The sequence below is a fragment of the Protomyctophum bolini genome (genome assembly GCF_963924005.1).
Source record: "Protomyctophum bolini genome assembly, chromosome: 22".
Taxonomy (NCBI): Eukaryota; Metazoa; Chordata; class Actinopteri; order Myctophiformes; family Myctophidae; genus Protomyctophum; species Protomyctophum bolini.
In genome coordinates, this window is record NC_137883.1 from 6,135,806 (window position 1) to 6,157,158 (window position 21,353).

A 21,353-nucleotide genomic window follows, 5' to 3' on the forward strand; every position below is an offset into this window, starting at 1 on the left:
TTTGAGTCAGACAAAGAAAGTTTAGAAACCTTTTTCAGTCCTTACCCCCCTCTACCACTCAGGTGGAGGAGTGCATCGCTAATGTCTGGCTGACATCCGACAGTGCATGTCTTCTCACCACCTCGAGCTGAACCCAGACAAGACAGACCTTCTCTTCTTCCCAGGTAAGTCCTCCTGTGTCCTCCTGTCCCGTGCAGGGTTTCACTATTTCCATAGACAACTCCCTGGTGGCTTTGGTTCCAACGGCCAAGAGCTTTTGGTGTTGTAATGTCCTGGACAGTCTGCTCTCATTCACGGCACACATTGCAGCATGCACTAGATCCTGTAATATAAGTTTGTACAGTAGGCTCCTGCCCTATGGGCCTCATGGCTACAGAAACAGGAGATAGACTCCTGTCCTATATGGGCCTCATGGCTACAGAAACAGGAGATAGGCTCCTAACCCTATGGGCCTCATGGCTACAGAAACAGGAGATAGGCTCCTGCCCCTATGGGCCTCATGGCTACAGAAACAGGAGATAGACTCCTGCCCTATATAGGCCTCATGGCTACAGAAACATAGGGTCCACCCTTTTAATATCCAAAATAAAATATTTCGGATAAAATGGTAATATATGTCGGATGATGACGTCTATAAAACCTGTCGTTTCTGTAAAGAAACTATTTATCATAGGTCGATTTAATAGCCAGATTGATACGGTCGCGAGTCACCGCAGTGGGGGCGGCCATGTTTGTTGTTTGACGCTCTCGAGTGACGGGTCTGATGGCCAATCAGCTGCTGCGATCAGATTTTTGATCGAGACTGATATGCCGCCGTAGGCAGAGTCACCAGACCCGAATCGCCAGGACATGGTAGTGATTCAGGGCTGGAGCCAGGCTATGAATCTGACTATGGGTTCACACTTGTTATTTTATATTTGTAAGTATAGCAACAGTGAAAACGGCACATTATAAATAAACAGTGCTCTTATTTTATGTTGGCCACGTTCAGGTGTTTAGACAAATATCTTCCGTTGTGTTTGATAGACAGTTGCTTCCCCTCTCAAACGAGCACTTGTCCGCGGTCGGGGCAACCTGAAAGCAAACTCCACCCGCCTCGAACTTTACCTGCCAAACTTACCTTTATTTACCTGCCAGGGGCAGCAATTCACGCCTGGGTGTATATTTTCCAGGTCTATGTACCGTAATAAAACCAGTTTGTGCCTTGTTTGTGCATCATCATCTAATGGCTTCAGTGTTGACATACTTGGAGCAAAATGAAAGGTACCGTATTTCCAATCCCATGTACAAATGCTCTCACCTCTAGCTGAGGACCCCATGGACTCTGAGGGTCCCCGGACCCTACATTGAGAACCAGTGCTATACTGTAGCTCAATTATAGCCAGCAGTCAAATCCATTGTTTGTCTAAAAGCCTTTCAAGATAAATCACAGAGACATAAAGTTGCTTTAGTCGGCATAATTCATCGTCGGCTTGAGCATGCACTTCCCTGGAACAACTTTGTGAAGTAAACAAGTGATTGCTTTTTCGATCTCCGTCCCCAAGCATGTACGTTGCCTGGCTATATCCTTTTCACTGAGGTCTACAACATGAAAGGGATATTGAAAAAGCAATCACTGTTCACTTTCTAAAAAAACCAAACAAAAAATAACATACGATACACATTTATTGCAATGATGAAACATGCTGACCAAAGCAACAGTATAGTGCTCTGCAGGACTGTCTGTTTTTGTTTGGTTCTATTGAGTTCTATTATTTAGATGGACCTTTATTGATCCCGGGAGGGACATTTTCAGTTGTCACAGCAGCACAGTCTACTTGCCAGCCCATACAGAGCCCCATTGTTACCCTAAGGTTTTATGTTATAAATGTTGAGTATGGGTCCCCAGCATTTAGAAACTGGCGGTTGCTAACGTGCATACGTATGTTGAGCAATATTCATAATTGGAATAATATGTGAATACCATTGACAACCTATATAAGGCAAAGAATTCAAGTATAGTATAGCATGTGACGTGTCAAACTGTCAAAAAACACTTAATGTGCCCAAATGTGCTGACCTCATTTGTGATGACGGCTATGGCCACACGTCACATGCTACATAAAGCATAATGAAATTTAGAATTGTTTGCCTTATATGGCTTGTTAATGGTATGGTCACGTATTATGGCAATTATGAAAATTGGCCAACATACCGGTATGCACGTTTATTTAGCATCCGTTTCTAAATGCTGGGGACCCATGCTAGACATTTCTAGCATAACATTTTAGGGTACTCAAAATGTCCGGGCTCACATTCTGGCAAGTGGACTACAATGAAAACACATGTAGGACAGATCTTCTTGGCACTCGGCATCAAGGGTTGGATTGGGGCTAACAGTTTGTAGCGGTCGAAAGTACTTGCGCGTGGCCTACTAGTGTGCAACAAGCAAGTATGCACTCGACAGAGTGCAGTTCTAGTTGTATTTTGTATTTAGTTCATAAAGTTACCATGACTATAACTAAATGCATTCGAAATTTAATAAAAAAAATACTTTTCCAGGATTCCAATTAAAACATTTCAAAAAGAATATTGAGGATTTAAATTCAAATATAGCAATTTTGACTTTTGAGCTTGTAGATCGGCTATTTTTGCTACGACAGTGATATGCAATGTGGCCCTCTGGAGTGAGTGTGGAAATATAGTGGCCCTCTCCATCTGGTGTGAGTGTGGAACTATAGTGGCTCTCTCCATCGTCAAAGTTTCCCACCCCTGCTGTAATGATTACCAGACAATACTTGAGACATATATCGGGTCCAGCCAAAACCTGGTATCGGCTGGATCGGGGGGGAGAGAGAGAGCGAGAGCGATAATATATCTTCACGTAAAGCCTTTAATCAACATCTCATGCTAAACACCGGTTCTTCTAGCAAGTTTATTTGTTGCGGAGTGGATCCATCACTCACTGCAGGAAGCACGCACACACTCCAAACACCTCCCTCCGGCCTTTCCTAAGTAGTTCATAAGACTATGCTATCACCTTTATCTATATTAACAGTCCGTGCTTGCACTTGTATTAGCATTTTATTGATTGACCGTCAGCCCCAACCCAGACCTGACCCACAGGCTTGTTCGGTCACTTGAGTCTGGTGTTACACAGTGGAGATGCTTGGGGTTAATTCTACTTTGTCATTGTCTTGTGAATAATCAAATAGTATTTGCTAATGAGTATGGGACTGATTCTAAGCTGATTGTAATTTAAATCTCTCTCTTGTCAGGCTTGGGTAGGTTTATTTTTTTATAGTGTATTTATTTATAGTTATTGAAAAGTTATAGTTTATTGGTATTCATTAGGTGTGTGTGTGTGTGTGTGTGTGTGTGTGTGTGTGTTACACAAGCAGATAATGAGGCGGTTTGCAGAGTTTGTGCAACGTCATCAGCTTGCCCGACATTGTGGGTTGTTGGGCTTTGACAACACGTCTCTTTTGACATTGATCAGTGTGTTCATGTTTCGATACCCAGAATTGGCTGGGTGTGTGTGTGGAATCCCTCCCCGTATCTCTCTTTCCCATCATCCCTTACTCCTTCTCTGGCCTCCCCCTCCCTCCTTGGTCTGACACATACACACACACACTTGATTTTGAGACATGCCGATACTATAGAAGGACTGTCATTGTGGATTTTTTTTATTTTTTCATGTCATATGAAAGCAGGGAATCATAGCAAAAACAATGATTGTATTGGGTAATTAGAACTACAGCTGATGGAACTGAAGTCAAAGTTAAAACTCTTGTAGAGAAAACACCATTTGCATGGCTTTAAGTCTATCATTCAGAGAGAGATAGTATAGGCTTACTACAGGACATTATCATATCATGCATTACTTTGTTTTCTTCATGGGTCTATTCCACGCCTCTGTGACTGTCTTTGTTGCATGATGTGTTTGCCACTGCTGGAACTAGTGCCCCAGGAGGACAAACATGACAGTTTTCACAAAATATAATTGTTTATACATCTTTCTTTGAGATTTACATTAGACACCATATTATTGAAATAAAAAAAAGAAAATCTCTGATTTATTTCTCCCGATCCCCGATAATTTGAAAATGACACGATCGGCTCCAATTTCCGATCACCCGATCCCTAGTTTGTATAGGGTTCGATCAGACGTGCAAGATATGGGGGTCATGGGAGAGGGAGGGAGATCACCGATGCACTTTCCACTGGAAGGAGATGCCCGGGCAGACAAAGGATCAGATGGAGGGATCATATCTCCAAAATGGCCTGGGAACGCTTCAGGATCTCTCCCCCCACCCCCCCAAATGAAGTTACTGATCTACAAGCCCACAACGCGTCGCAGCGTGACGCGTTGTGAGCTTGTAGATCGGCTATTTTCAGCATGCAACTAATTGACTAAAATGACTGAATCTCTTGTCCACTAGTCATCATAGCTTAGTTTTTATTTAGTTTTCGTCAGTGGAAAAAGGTAGTCGACAAAACATTTTTCGTCTCGGTTTTAGTCGACAAAATCAACGCGAATTGTCTGTTTCTCATGCAGAGTTGGTGAAAGAGCGACGAGAAGGCCATGCAGTCTCTGAATAGCCTCGGAAACCCAGACGTTTTTATTCCCAGGGAGAGTCTCCGGTCTCTGAATGACCTTGTTATGTCTCCGTCTTTAGGTGAGGTTCCTCCAAGATTAGCTCTTGCTTATGGATGTGGGTGAGACATTCGGTGATGATTCTATTGTGAAAAATCGTATTGCCTTAAAAATGTAGCACATCGTCAGTCATTCAGATCGCTCACGGTAATGTGGCCGAACATATTGGGGAGAAAACAGAAATATGCTGGCCACATAAAATGTGATTTAATTTGGCCTCGTCCTATTCGAAAGCCCCCCCCCCCCCCCAATAACCTTGTACTGCCATATTACGTTGGCTTGTGTTGGCAGCTACAGACGCTGTCCAAGATTGAATAGGATTTAGTCCTAATGAGCTTGTTTTTGTATACTCTGTGGTGCAGCTAGATCAGTGTCAAATGACCCTCCTCCTGGCAAAACAAAATGTACATGACTCCCAGTAAGAGTGTATAGACAGAGCGACATGAATTTAGTGCTGGTGGTGACCAAAATGAGGTTTTGGTTCTGCTGCGGCTTTCAAGCCAATTTATTTGGCCCTCGACTGCTTGTGATTAAATCTGTCGGGTTTTTCGAACAACATTGCCTGATCTGAATGCTTAATATATAAGCGAAAGTCATGCCAATTTGTCATGTTACAGACAGTACGTGCATGTGATGATGACTCTGCCTTTCAGTTGTATTCAATGCTAATAGCCTTCTTTGTCTGAACGGCATTGTTACACCCCTGTCTCAGGCGAGGGTAATATGAACATCAAGGATGGCGAGGCAACACAGTTGGGCAGAGTTTAACAAGGTTTATTTTCCCTATAGTGCAGAATAAGTGACAAACAAATACAGAGGAGACAGAAATATCTAAAATAGAAAATTAAATGTATATTCAAAACAAAGTATAGTTTTATATAGATAATGTAAATCAAATCAATCATTTTAAATCATAATCTAATAAAGTATTTATAAATCAGGCCTTTTTAATATAAAGCAAACACCATAATCAATCAACATATCTAGATCCGAAAATGCATTTTCAACCATGGATATAAAAATGATAACTCAAAACATGACCTCCTCAGAGACTGACACCTTGTTGTACAAACACCAGCAGACTGACTGGAATACCAATTCTCTGCAGCTATATATATACTCCCACCAGACAGGACCAATTGATGGGAGTTAACATGATCCACAACATGTCAAATCTGCTTGGGTTTGGCACAAAACACATTTTCATACAATTAAATTATGACAATGGCAGCAGATGAGATCCTTGGACCCCGTCTGGCACTCTTGTCTCCAGCTAGGTGCCTTGACCACCCACTGTGGACCACCTTCTCTGTGATCCCCTCTGTGTGGCAGTTCCAGCCGGAGCCTCGAGCGATTGGTTTGTTTGAAACGACAAACGAACGAAACAGAAATTGAACCCTGGCCTGAATATTAAATCTTTTAATTAAGTTTATCGCAATACAGGTTCTATACCTCAACAAGACTGCAGCCCACCAGGACCTTCCTGAATGACACGAGGTCCATCTCATCCACGGTGCGTGGGCAGGGAGCTACAAGAGTTTACCCCTGAGGTGGACAACATGATGCAACATGAGCTGGCTGGATGAAAGTGAACAGGAGGCATCATCGCGCAGGTTTTCCGGGGAGGTCGGCACATGCAGAGCCGCAGACCTCATGCCCAAGACGGCGTCGCAGAAGAGGCGCGCTCGTCCGGAAGAGGGTTTCCATGGCGCAGCAGGAGGAGCAACCCATAGGAGGAGGACTCGTCGAGGGAAACGAAGCAGTGCGAGCCTAGAGCTCGACTTCGAGGAGGAAGGCCGGCCTCGGGCGTCTGGTCGACCTCTTCTTCGGACGCCGCTCTACAGACCGCTCTACTCGACGACAGCGCAGCCAATCAGAGCCAGCCTGAGCCCTTCAAGCCCTCCTGCAGCCGTCGCACCACCAGAGCCTGCAGCCGCCATCCCACCGCTGCCACCAAACGTCACACCCCCTGTCTCACGGCGAGGGCGATATGAACATCAAGGATGGCGAGGCAATCGGGCAACACAGGTGGGCAGACGTTTATTTTCCCACGTGCAGAATAAGTGACAAGCAAATATACAGAGGAGACCGAAATATCTGTAATAGAAAATAAAATGTATACATTATTCAAAGTATTTCATTTTATATGGATAATGTAAATCAAAGCAATCATTTTAAATCATTATATATAATATAATATAATCAAGTATTTATAAAGCAGGCCTTTTTTAATATAAAGCAAATCAAACACCATAATAAATCAACATATCTAGATCCAAAAATGCATTTTCAACCATGGATATAAAAATGATAAATGAAAACATCACCTCCTCAGAGACTGAGACCTTGTTGTCCAACACCAGCAGACTGACTGGAATACCAATTATCTGCAGCTATATATACCCCCCCTGGCCCCTCCCACCAGACAGGACCAATTAATTGATAGGGGTTAGGTTAACATGATCCACAACATGTCAAATCTGCTTGGGTTTGGCACAAAACACATTTTCATACATTTCAATTAATTTAAGCTTGTATAGATCTTTTCTTTCTCGAGTCTTTAGTTTTAGAGTCCAGTGTCCCTCATCATGACAAATAATCATCCCTATCCACAGACAGGAGTTGGTTTGGCCCAGTTAGTGCTCAGCTGGGCTTCCACCTATTCCACAAAACCCATTGAACATGTTTGATAGCTGAACAGAAACTGTATACCGAGAGAGCTGATGTGGATTTGTTTGTTGTTTCGTTTGTCCATACCCTATACTAACCAGTGCGCGCTACTGACAGGCATGTAATGAGCAAAACATGAACAGTGACAGGGTGGGGTCACACTGTCACAGGCATCAACGTTGACATATTTAAGCCATTTTGACCTGAGATCAGATAAAAGAAAATGTCTTCTACATCCTGACAGTTTTCTGAAAAAGCTATGTTTCTATGTCAGTGGTTCTTTGATTTTTCAAAAATAGCAGACCTACAAGCTCGTAGCGCGCCACTCGGTGGCACGCTATGAGCTTGTAGATCTGCTATTTTTCAATAGCCAAAGCATAAGCACCGCGCCTTATGGAACAGCCTCCCCATGGACTTGAGAGTTCCGCAGACTATTGAATCTTTTCAAACAGGCCTGAAAACTATCCTTTTTTCCGGAAGGCTTTTTCGTGTTGAATTGTTTTGCACTTGATTATTTTTGGATAAACCCTGTTTTTAACCTTCTATGATGATTGATTATATGTTTTTAAACCATGTAGCACTCTGGGATTCCCTGTGAATGAAAAGTGCAATACAAATAAACATTATTATTATAAGACGGGTAAACTGATCTACCTCTGCAACCGGACTCGCCCTCGATCTCCTGTTGTTTCTTCAGTTCTCATGAGCTCCGCAGGCTTCGGGCCAGATGTACGGCGTTGTACGCTCTCTGCACACCTCCTCCTCGGCCGTGCTCTTGGCCAACGATGCCTGCTGACGCCTTTCCTCCTCATCCTCCTCCTCCTCCTCCTCTTCACCCTTTTGGCATCCTCTTCAATTGCGTCTCCTAATCTTGTTTCCTCCTCCTCCTCTCAAGTCTCCTGATGTTTCCACGCCATCGGCTTCTTCTTTGCCTTCACTATTATGCTAAATTATCCACGCATGTTCTCAGACACTCCTACTTGTGTTAACCCGATAGAACACTATGTTGATTGTGGGGGGGATGTGTTGCTAAAGCCATTACTGAGTGCTTGTTATTGGGGTTGAAAATACCAGAGGTCTGAGCCTGAGGTGTCATGTTGGACGGTATTGCTTATTATTATTATTATATGCAGTTGGGCTTCTCCCTGTCTTGTATAAACCTGACTCCACACCACCACACACAGGCCTTGCACTGCATGGCTTTTGGAAAGTTAATGCTGTGGCAAAACCTGCCTCCTTCTCCCCATCTCGAGCAATGGATGATTGTGAACGCAGTGAGCACTATAACTATGAGACCTAGCAGAACATGTCTGTCTGTGTGTCACGCTGTAACACCACCCGCCCGGCGCCCGCCACCAGAGGGCGCAGCTGTATCAGTATCACACACACACACACACACACACACACATACACACACACACTAAAAAAATCTTTAATAAACCCCAAAAATGTACGAGCTGCGTTCGCTTCCCGCGTTTGCGCGTCTTACTTGTTCTATTGATCAGGGGATGAATTGGATCTTATAAGAGTTACTGGCAAGTTCCACTTTTCTGAAAAGGGTGAGAACAATGTGTGCTTTTGTAATTAGTTAATAGTTCTTATTTTTTCCCTCAAAATATTACGTCTGGTCGTGTCATTTGTGTCTTGGTCTGCCAAACTGTCTGTCTGTCTGACTGTCTGCCAAACAAATAGGACTTTTCTGTTTGGATGTATGGGGCTGTCAAGGCCAGAAAGTAGTTTTGCCACTCGGTCAGTAGGCGTTCCTGCATAACTTCCAGGTATGATGATGATGTCACGCGCAATATCCTAGTCTATACACGTCACCAGCAGTGTCAACAGATTTTGCAAGAGAAACGAGCGACCAGGTCTATGAAAACGTAAAATAAGCACTTAAAGCAGACTCTGCAACACTGCACGACTCTATCTGCTGTGCTGTTTCCAATGGGAACGGACCAAACCATTGTGAGGGTGGTACATGGGGTGAGCAAATGAATCTTTCAAAAAGCATCATGTTTATGTGCGGATGGTTTCAGAAGTGTGTTCAGAATTTTATTAAATAAGTATGTATAAGTACTTAAGTACTTAAGTATAGTATAAAAATGTGATGGACAAGCCCCCCCCCCCCCCCCCTGGAGAAGAACAGAGAGTACAGACTGGTTTGGGCCTGCTTGAGTCAACCCATGGCCAAATGTGATAATATTTGGGTAAGATTGTTGGTCAAGTTCGGACCGTTCAGTTATGGCAATACAGGTGTTTCCGATTCCCTAGCTGTGTTGGCGAGCATTAAAGTGTTTAACTACATTTTGCTGTAGCTTGCTGTTAGTTAAACTACATTCATAATTTGTGTGTCGCGTCAAGTAGTTCTTCCAAGTACTTTTTTTGATAATCTTTTCATAGTTTAACTAAAGTATTTAAAGTATTTTAAAGTTAATTTAGCACTTTAAAAAAAAAAGAACTTGAACTACTTTTACTAGCTGTAGTTTTACAAACTCCATTTCTCCCAGGGGTGCAAATGTAGGTTGTTTTCTGCCGATGGTTGGTTGGTTATCTGGCATTTTGCAACTCTAACAGTCCCACTGACTGAGTTGCAAAAAGCTGATGTTAAGCATGTTTGAAAAACAGCTTGCACAGAACGGACGCACAAGTCACGACCAACTAAGCTGTGTAGTTTTTCACAATAAACAAATGGAAAATGTATTTTATTTTTCCAAGAAGACTTGACTGAGAGCAAGTTTAAGTATGCTTGTCAACATGCTTTTGACTAAGTGTGAAGGATGTGTTGACCTCGTCTCTCGTGCTTACGGCTGACAAGGGGTGACGCAAGGGGAGACATTTCTTTCAGCCTATACGTTGCATAGTGCTTCTTGCGTCGATTACGTTCGACTCTGCAAGGCACTTGAGATGAAATAAGAAGAGGGTTTCCTATTCAGCTATAGGAAAGGAAGCACTTGCACTTTCAGTTGGTAGTGTATCCCGACTATAACCCCATAGACCTTTTTGCGCTCTCTTCGAAATCATAACAATAGAAAGGTTGATGTGGTGGGACTTTATTTATCCGACCATATACAGTAATTTGGAAATACCAATGGCAAAGACAATGTCGTTATCTCATGCATCTTGGGCTTAAAACGCCCTTTAAGGTTTTCTCTGGATTCAAGGTTTCTGGGTCTTGAAAATGGAGGGAACGTGAATATAATGGGAGGTGACGGGGGGGACAACTCTATTCAAAGATAGAGGAAAAAGATAATTGGAATTTCTATGCATATATACATTTTGTTTTTGTTCCAGGGTCTGAGTGATAGACCGCCCCATGCCTCTTCACACTAATGGCCTGTCTTCTTTGGGGTTGTTCGGGGGCGTTATATTGTTACCATTAATTTATACGCTATACCTGCCTCCCTGTCCTCTCTGAGGAGAGGCTCTTTATCAAGGCAAGTTTAAGGTAATTAAAAAGAAGGTACGCCCATCTATTGTCATTTTTACTATTCAGCAATTCCAGCTTTTGTCGCCCTGGGTTGCAATCTTCAGCCGGGGTGTTTTATATTGGAGAGTTAGGCGGAATACATTGGAGAGCAATGAGAGCCATCTTATGAACAAATAATATTTCTGAACGACTGTGACCTTTGAAAAATACTCTGCCCAGCCAGGACATATCACACATTGGTTTCGGCTGTGTTGCTTTTCCATGTGTATGTACACTGTATCATTTTATTGAGATATTTAAAGAGCACAAAGTACGTTTCTGAACGTGCCAAAGTATCGCCACTAGAGAGACGGTCGATAATTGACGACCAAATCTTGCGATATTTCTGAGCCAGAAATGGTACATGCCGCTGTTTAAATGCCTCAGTGTGCACATTGAAAAATAAGTGTTTAGAAAACAACTTGTGGTGCCTTCTTTTATAGCTCTCATTCACGGCAATGTACAGTATGTATTTCACTCAACTTCCTTCAACACTTCCAAATAAGTTCCTTGCTCATTATTGGGAAGTCTTTGACACCTATATTTCTCTAACATTGCGGGACTAGAGATGTCCCTATACACGTTTTTGGTTTTCCGATCCCGGTGCCACAATTTCGGTGTTGGCTGATACCGAATACCAATACCAGAGAATAATATATACCGGTACAAAAAAAAAAAAAAAAGAATAGTCCACCGACCGGGAATAGTGTTTATAGCTATATCTAGCTATATATCTCGTGTTTCCTCACTAATGAAATGCCCCAACATTATATTTACCTGTCAACCCCTTAACCCTGTGTTGGATCGGTGGTTAGACTGGCATATTCGCCGATGCCGATATGACCATATAAGGGCCGATACCTTACCAATACAGTATCGGGACATCTCTAATTGGGACCTATAGCAGTTAGTCTGTATCTCCTCCTCGTTTGTTGGTGTTGTTGATTTGGAGCCCCCCCCCCCCCCACACACACACACACACACACACACACACACACTTGACGTCTTATTGTACTACGTATATAATAGTAGTTTCTGCGAGAGTGAGGTCTAGCCAACACCAACTCGGGATTCCTGGATCGCTTGCCCTCCACAATTTCCTATATCCAACATCAGGTTCTTGAGCTCTGCAGTGTTGTCAGCCAAGCTGTCGCGCCGCAGCACGTCTACATATTGGTACGCTTCTTTCCCCTTCCTGGCTTTGCCCTGGGTTGGCTCCCATAGGGTCAATTTACTTGCCTCAAGTTCTGGGTGCCTGATGCAGTGCCCTGCCGGCCTCATCCTTCTCTCTCTGTCTTTGTCTGTGACCCGTGGGAGGTCCCCATAGAGGTCCACATTTCTGATGCGGTCTGTACTATATATCATAATATTTTGACAAGGAAAGTCTGTCTACCGGTAATAAGTTTCACCAACCCCAAAAAACAAAGGAGGGAGGGGGGGGGGGGGACTTCATGGAGAAGTTATAGACAATTTAGCAAACTGAAATAACAAGGACAAACAAACATGTCAGACAATTGCATGTTTCTTCTTCTGTACCAGATATATGAACTCGCTAATGAATGCTGTCATCATTATCACTAATAAAGATAAAACGGCACTCTAATACAGCCCAGTGACTGGAGTAAAAAATATCTGCCGGCATATCTTTTATTTACATAATGGGAGCCAACATGCAGATTTATTCATCACAAATTGATCTGCCATATTTGTCTGTACACACGAGGGCTTCAGTAACATTGTTGAAACCATGCTGTAGACCTAGAGAGCCTATTAATAATCTGGTTCAACAGGGATCTGATGCATGTTTTTGCATACACAATGAGCCTATATACCTGGGATCTGCTAGGGGACCGACAGTACACACTTTGCACAGAGACACATGGAGCCACACAAATTTAACCCATTCTGAACGGGAACCCGTTTTGGTGTCGGCATCATGTTATGCTTTAGCTATTGAAAAATAGCAGATCTTGTAGGTCTGCTATTTTTGAAAAAAATCGAAGAACGACTGACATTTTTAGAATCTGATCTCAGGTCAGAATGGGTTCATCAGACCAGTGTGTGTCCAGTGGAAACCTCGTATGAATCTGATCTCAGGTCAGAATGGGTTAAACAACACCTGCGCCCACGTGCATAAAACAAGTGGTGTGTAAGTGAGTACCACTTGGGCACCTGCTTCTTTTCAATACCGTTATGTTCCAGGCTTCATGTTTCTGTGTACAGGCTGCATGGCCAGAATGAATGGGCATGAGTAGAGAGGCTGCCTGGGAAACGGACGTTCCCCCTGTTCACTCAGAAGTGTCCTTGAGCAAGATTACTCTGAACTGCTCCACAGCAGCTGAATTAAATGGCACTTTACTTTCCCACTGCTCCTAATAGTTAAATGCAGGGGAGAACTTTTAGTGCAAATGCGCTGTCAGACATTTCCCAAAGGAGTGATGACCGACTATAATGTTATTATGACGGAATGTAAAAAGCTGTCTGTCTGTGGTAGTATTAGTAATAGGGTTATGTATTTACAACTTTCAACCCGACATCCATATTTTTTTTATTTCTCGAATGACCTATACGTGTTGAACATAAAGCAAGGGAATTAATTGGAAAATAATTATTTGTCTTTAGAATTCAAAGTTGAGGTGAGATAGGATATAGGAAAGAGAAAGCAAAATGTCCATGAGAGTGCTGACATCATTGAGTCAGTGTTGATCAGGGCCTTTCAAACGTTGTCGCCTGGATCAACGAGAGGTCCGCTACAGGTCTTCTCAAGAAGTGCGCGACAACGCAAGCGTAAAAAAAAAAGCAGGCGTGCAAACAAATTCACGGGACCGCGCTCACGTAAATACGCTTGCGTTGTCGCACCGCGACTGCTCCGTGCAAAAACGCAGGTCTCATTGGAAATGAACTATAGGCGCGTTGAATCGCTTCACGTTTGAAAGGCCCTTATTTACTCTCACTCTGATAAGCCTACTGTACCTTTGCCCTGCATACACATCCTATTGAGACTGAGATATTGAAGTGAAAGCAAAAAGTATGAACACTAGCCCCATAATGTTAGTTAAGTAGTCGAGCCAATTAACATTAGTCGTGGAATTAAAAGTGCGAGCATTCAAAGAGTGTATTCAAAGAATACTGTAGATTTTGATGTATCTTATGCTCCCGCAGCAGTTTATAAAATATATGGCTATATCTTGAGCGATGGATAGATTAACCGACCTTGTCATCTCTAGAGCCTCGACCGCTAGCGGGGCAAAAACATATGAAACAACATTATGTCGCATATCTTCAGCACCACTGCCTTAAATATGAAACATTACGTCTATAACGTATGCAACATTATGTCGCATATCTTCAGCACCACTGCCTTAAATATGAAACATTACGTCTAACGTATGCAACATTGTCACATACACTGCGTGAAAAGAGGAGTTAACGGGCAATTATGGTTACTGTGTTTTGCCCGTAAACCTCTTTCCTGTAATATACACATCCATATTCCATGCTTTTTGCGCAGTGATATCTTCAGCACCACTGCCTTAAATATGAAACATTACGTCTATAACGTATGCAAAATTATGTCACATATCTTCAGCACCACTGCCTTAAATATGAAACATTACGTCTATAACGTATGCAAAATTATGTCACATATCTTCAGCACCACTGCCTTAAATATGAAACATTACGTCTATAACGTATGCAACATTATGTCGCATATCTTCAGCACCACTGCCTTAAATATGTCCTGTTGTAGTTGTTAGTATTAATTAACACAGAAATACCCAGGAGGAAGTGGACTAAGAAAGGGGAAGGGCCAAACGAAGTTCCTGTGCCGAATGGGTCTCAGATTTCATAACGTAAAGCATTTCAATTCATTGTACGGCGGAAACATTTTATGATTCAAGATGGCACCTGTGACTGAAGAGGCCATTCATCTTCCTGTTGCTAACATTGAATACCTTGCTACATATCCACTGAGCGCAAGAGCTGCATGTTTATTGGGTCGGGTATCTGATGCAAAAGTAATAGGCAATAGGCTACTATACAGCTAAACGTTTACAAGAGTTTTCCCTATACAGACATTTTCCTCGGATACTTTTTTTGCAGTGAATGTAGAATTTTCATTTTTTTTGTTGTTGCAGTCAATAGTCCTTTACTATTCAGTATTCACCCTACAGTATATTGGGCACACCTTACCCTTTATCCTTAAACTTCTTTGCCATGTTTTACTATCTTAAAACATTTTAAAATAGTTCATCTACATCCACACATAGTGAGCTTGTAGATTGGATATTTGAACTATTTTAAAATGTTTTTCAAAATAGTACAAAATGGCAAATGAGGGTGCAGGGATCTGTCTCCATTATCCATTAAAAAGAATAACCTTTCATTGTAACCTTTGAGTGACAATAGCATATCTACAAGCTCGCCACGCCTTGCATATCACGACGTTTTGTGAGATTGCAGATCTGCTGTTTTCAAATTAAAATGATTTAAGTTTTTTATTTTGTTTTGGCAAATGACATGAAATAGATTACACTGACACAATAATCTTATGGATTGAAACTTGTCGCCTATATATATTGACAGCCGTCCTATAGCAGATGTCATGGCTGATCAGTGCAGTCAGTGTCCGCTGGTGAATCTTTTCTGCATTTTATTTCTCCCAAGATTTCCGCCTGGTCACCCCCAGGGGTCTATATTTGTTATGCTGCTTTTTTCCCCTCTATATGAAATCACTTTACTGAATAGACTTAAGTTCACAATGTGTCACATTTGCAATGTGTTGTGATTCTGAACTTATACATTTGGCCATTTTTGGTGAGTGCCCCATAGTGGGGATGCTAGGGTTCATGTGGTTAATTAAGCAACTTCAAGAAGTCTGTTTGGGTTCAGATAACGGACTGTCTCCTGCAATATCTGCAATAATGCTGTACACCTCGAGTCGAGACAATGAGTCACTAATTACTAAATATTCAGAAATGTCAGTAAATACTGTATTATTGCCAACACTTCAGAATACATTTCCCCCCCAAGTCCTGACGGCTATTTCACAAAATATGTAAATATCTCTGAGATCTATTCTCGTGTATACATTTCAAAAGAAATGTGTAGATAGAATGTCAAACTAATTCTAATTTAAAAAAAAAGTGTTTTTTGCACACAAGTTTATAATCTGCAATTATGAAATGTTCTCATAGCAAACCTTTTTAATTACCCCTTGCGACCCCAATGTACTGTACAACTAATAATAATAATAATAATAATTCATCATGAAGATCTACTTGCGCATGTACAGTACAGAATGATCGTGTCATTGTAGAGGGCTCCTGCTTCAAACTCTCTCCCAGTCATAATGTTCACACACCCCTGCAAACGTCACAGTACTGCCGTATAAGCGTCGTCTTCCACCGGCCACAAAGTCCCTCCCAAGATTATGTTATTATTATGAGATTATGAGAGTGTTATTTTCCGTTCTCTGTCCAAATATTCACAGACAGTCCAAGGATTCAAATGAGAAAGTGCTGTAACAAGGCCACGTACACCGACGCCTGGCCAACGGCAGTTTTTGGGGGTCTTTTGACGGTGATCCTGATTCCAGAGAGTTCTTGACTAGACCATACCGATTGAATGTATTTCATACCAAAAACATTCGGTTTGAACTTTGATTTGATCAAAGTTTCTATTTTAGAACGTTTAACTTAAAAGCCAAACCAATAAATAGAAAATAAACAAATAACTTTTGATAGATACAATTATTTAATCTATATATTAAACTTCATTATATGAAAAGCACATTTAACGTTAATTGTACAATGAACAAGCAAACAAACAAACAAAAATATAAATGTAACCACTTAAACCCAAACCAAAATGTCTCAAAAAAGAGCAGAGTGAGCTTGTAAATGGCACTAAAAGTGAGCTTGTAGAAACTGCTGAAACATTTCACTTGGAATGAAATCCCTATGCAAAATAGGGACACCGAGTTGAAAGTGGCAATAAACTGAGACAAATTTGGCTGCATGATTGCCGATACCAATGTCATCAAAAAGGTCAAATAGTGACTGATAACTGCCAAACTGGGCCACCAGCTGAAATGGTTTGGAGCAACACAACCTAACCTGAACTGTCATGCAGCAGCTGGCTTCCCGAGGACTTTGGACCCCACCTTGGCCAATGAATATGCACACGAAAGCTGTACATAATATGTGTCGATACCCTATACGGCACATGAAAAGTAACCCTTTTCCCGTGCGTGGAAATGGCCATGTTCGGAAAAACTCCTTTCGCGACCTGCTGAAAAAAAAAAAAAACATGCCCCATCATCACACAGCGTCTCCCGGAGCTCCCAGAGACAGCCGCAGCATCTTGCGGTGCGGTCCATTGGAGGAGGAGTGGTCCGGAGCCGGTGAAGCCTCCCTCCCCGCGAAGCACCACGCCTTCAGCAGGCTCTTACTCTGGACCCTGCAGGCGCTCTGTTGGCCTGCAGGGTCTTCATGGAGTCCGTTCATCGAGGCCGAGGACCCGGGCAGGGCCCTGCAGCAGCTCCACGCCGAGGCAGGAGGATCCTGCAGGCCATTGGAGGAGGAGGAGGAGGGCGGCGGCGGCGTGGCTCTCGGCGGCGGCACGGAGCCTCCTCCTCCTCCTCCTCCGCTCGACGAATGGGAGCAGACGGCCGCCTGCTGTAGGCTCTGCGGCGGCGGGGGCCTGCCGCGTCTCAGGCAGCGGCCGCGGAGGACGTTGAGGAAGGCCTTCTTGAACTCCTGGCTGAAGCAGGGGTAGATGATGGGGTTGATGCAGCTGTTGAAGTAGCCCAGCCAGAATGTTATCTTGAAGATGGTGTCCGAGGGCCTGTAGGACGGGAAGATGGACCCTGAGGGGGTAACGGACAAACCAGACAGACGGACAAATCAATTCGTGATACTGTAAACGCAGACGCACGCACGCACACACACCTATGCAAACATCTATGCAAAGATGCAGTTCAATTATTGTCTCAGAGCCTGTGGGTGGGCTTCATAATTTGAACACTGTCTTATTTGTGGAAAGAAGTAACGCCATCAGTATGTGGACATAGCCCAGAGGCAATTCACATATTAACTACTAGGCATCTTTGAACAAGGTCTGCTAAGTTCCATACACGGACTGGGCTTCTGTGTGTGTGTGTATGGTTATCAAATAAACACACAACGCCAGGTGTTGAAAAAGGTTTTGTTTAACAAAGCTGCTTCTAAGATAATGGCAGTCAGGGACGTGCACACTATAGACATCAAAGGGGGCTTCAGCCCTTTCCCCTTTTTAAATGTTTTTTTCGCCTTTCAACTGCATTGAAAATCAAGCTATAGGCGAGTGCTTTTTGAGGGACGCTATCCCCTCCTATAATACAGGTTTAATGTTTGTTTTTAGTTCAATGTTTGTTTTAAAAATGACAATGACAATGAAGGGAAAATGTACGTCATCTTGTCCCCAACACATACATTAAATTCCATTAACGAAGACAATTTAATGTTTGTGTTGGCACCGTTTGTTTTACATCACATAATCAACACGAGTTAATATGTTAGCGCCCCTCACTTCACGCGGGTGTGATTTTTAATTATACAACTGACAACAAAAAACTGCCCATCCGAATAGAACTTTTCAGTAGCCATTCAAACCCCCCCAGTCTAAAGAATGCAAGACTATCATCGCTGCAATGGTTGAGTGAGCACTGTGCCATGAGGCATGAAGGCCTGTCTCTATATAAATGCATAACTTTAGTCCGATGGTTGACATGCCTTTAGGAAGCTAAAGGGTGACTGAAAGTCCCTCCCAGTATTGCAGCCCATCAGGAAATCTTGTTTGTTATCTATAATGGTCTCCATAATAAAGAGCGGTAGTTTAGTTCATTCCATTTCGGAGAAGAAAGTCCATTCTGTTCTAGTAATCGAATTTCTTGAGGTTCGCGCTGTAAGACACACAAATGAGACGTTTGAGCATGAGGGTCTGAGACCGGAGAAAGGTTTCAGATGAGCTCCTGTAAATGAACTAACAGAGCATAATGTCGTATATATACTGCACGACAAATGGGCTACATTATTTCCGATAGCGGGGTGGCTTTTTCATTGCGATATTATGCTGTTGGTGCAAAGCTGTCGGATGCTGAGATGTATATGCATATGGCTTATGGGTTGGGTGTATCAGCTGATAGTCCCCATGGAATGACTTTCACCCCCATCCGTCTATTGACGTATTCCCCCTCCTCCTTGATCAAGGATATTACACTGTGTAATCGTTATGCTTTTCACCATTAATCTAATTACCTGTGACCTGCGAGGGAACTACCGATAGAATCACGGCGAGGTTATTATCCCATTCTGACCTGAGATCAGATTCATACCAGGTTTCCACTGGACAACACACTGGTCTGATGAACCCATTCTGACCTCAGATCAGATTCTAAAAATGTCAGTCGTTCTTCGATTTTTCAAAAATAGCAGACCTACAAGCTCGTATCGCGCCACTCGGTGGCGCGATATGAGCTTGTAGATCTGCTATTTTTCAATAGGTAAAGCATAACATGATGCTAACACCAAAATGGGTGCCCGGTCAGAATGGGTTATTTCCGCCAATTGCAATCCCTCCCGTTAGTCTCAGCATGCCTGATATTTCAGAACCAATTAAGGGTTCAGATTTTGTGATGGTTGTTTTCTTTCTGCCCTTCCTCGTGCAAGCCTTCTCTAATACAATGTGATTATCATTATTGAAGTAGTGTTGTTATTATTGAAGGCGACACATTTTAATGCAATTCGAAATCAAATTTTCGTTCCTCTTTTTGCCTCAAATGTCGTTGCACTTCTTTGCGGCCCAAAATAAGACCACAGATCTGTACAAAATATTACACGTTGGATTTACATGTCCAATATATATTAGAGAAACGCTTGGGGGAAAAACATGCATGGCTAGCTGTGGAATCTACTCTCTCTCTTCATCAACTTTTGAATCACTTTTTCAGAGGATAGATCTCGGAGACGCTGGTATGAGGACGAGTCAGACCAACGGTTAAGGTCCTCGCAGACTTCGAAAAAGACGTAACGGCAGGAAAATTGCACAAAAACGCATCGGTCTGCAAGGACCTTTTTTTTACTGAGATTACGGTTACAGTCTCTATATTATCGTTATGGTTATTTTGAGCATGCGCTAACACGAGGACCGCGTAGGTAGGGGATTAGGATTACGTACCAATGGGCAGAACCAGGAAGAAAGGAAGCCAACAGAGAACAAAGCACCCGACGACGATCCCAAGTGTCTTGGCCGCTTTCTTCTCCCTGGAGAACTTCAGCAGCCTCATCAGGCCAAAGGCCGTGCACTTCCGCCTCCTCTGCTTCTTCGCGACTCTCTCTCCGCCTCCCCCCCCCTCCTCCTCCTCCTCCTCCTCCTCCTCCAGCCGGTCTGCCGCCGGCGGCGGCGGGGCGTTCCCCCGGTGTATCCTCAGCGTCACCCCTTCCGCCTCCACGCTCTCCTTCTTCCTGCCCGCCGCCCCCCTGAGGCCCCGCGGCGTCCTCCGCCTGGCCACCACGACGTACACGCGGCAGTACATGGCCAGGATGACGGCGAGCGGGACGTAGAAGGACCCCAGCGCCGAGAACAGCGCGTAGCCGGGCTCCTCCGTGATGCGGCACTCCGTCTCGTCCTCCGGGTCGGCCTCCTTCCAGCCGAACAGCGGGCCCACGGAGATGGCCGCCGAGAGCCCCCAGAGGGCGGCCACGGCGGCCAGGCCCCGGCGCTCCGTGGCCAGCGCCGGGTAGCGCAGCGGGTGGCTGACGGCCAGGCAGCGGTCGATGGAGATGACGCAGAGGCTGAGGATGGAGGCGGTGCAGCAGAGCACGTCCAGGGCGGCCCAGGCGTTGCAGAAGGTCCGGCCGAACACCCAGCGGCCCAGGGCCTCGGACGTGGCGGAGAAGGGCAGCACGGCGGAGCTGAGGAGGAGGTCGGCCGCCGCCAGGTTGGCGACGAAGTAGTGCGTGACGGAGCGCAGGTGGCGGTGGCACGCCACCGACAGGATGACCAGGACGTTGCCGAGGACTCCGAAGACGACGAAGACGCCCAGCACCAGCCCCAGTGTCACCGCCTTGGTCACGTCCACCGCCGGGTAGGACGGCGAGCTGCAGTTGGGACAGAACTCCGACGGAGCCGAAGCGCTCGCGTTCTCACCGGACGGGACCATTTTTTTGATTGCTTTTGGAGTAGCTTTCCCAACACGGCACGCCTTCTAAATATCGTTAGGAATAATTGACGATATGACCCATCTGTTCCTGAATCACATTACCGGGTCAACCCATCTGCCTAATATCGTCTCCTGGTAATTGAAAAGGTTAACGCATTATGTTCTTGCTTGATTTGTCATACCGGTAGAATCTTGCCAGCAGTTATTGTCAATGCTCCACATGTCACGTCATCTTGTCAGTAATACTGTAACGTCAGTATGTCAATGATGGGAAGTATTCATGACATTATGTTCTTATTCATAGTCCTGAAGAGTTGGCCTGAGGGCCCTGGGGATCATTTGGCCCGAGGAGCCTCATGGGGATCATTTGCGAGTGAATT

General features: G+C 43.9%; 1 protein-coding gene across 1 annotated transcript; it reads right to left on the reverse strand.

The window, feature by feature from the left end:
- Positions 1–17,092: 17,092 nt before the first annotated feature.
- adra1ab (adrenoceptor alpha 1Ab) lies at positions 17,093–20,973 on the reverse strand (the record flags this gene model as incomplete). Its single annotated transcript, XM_080755504.1, has 2 exons — positions 17,093–17,640; positions 19,989–20,973. 2 exons carry the CDS (start codon positions 20,971–20,973, stop codon positions 17,093–17,095), a joined length of 1,533 nt encoding a protein of 510 aa, XP_080611630.1.
- Positions 20,974–21,353: the final 380 nt, after the last annotated feature.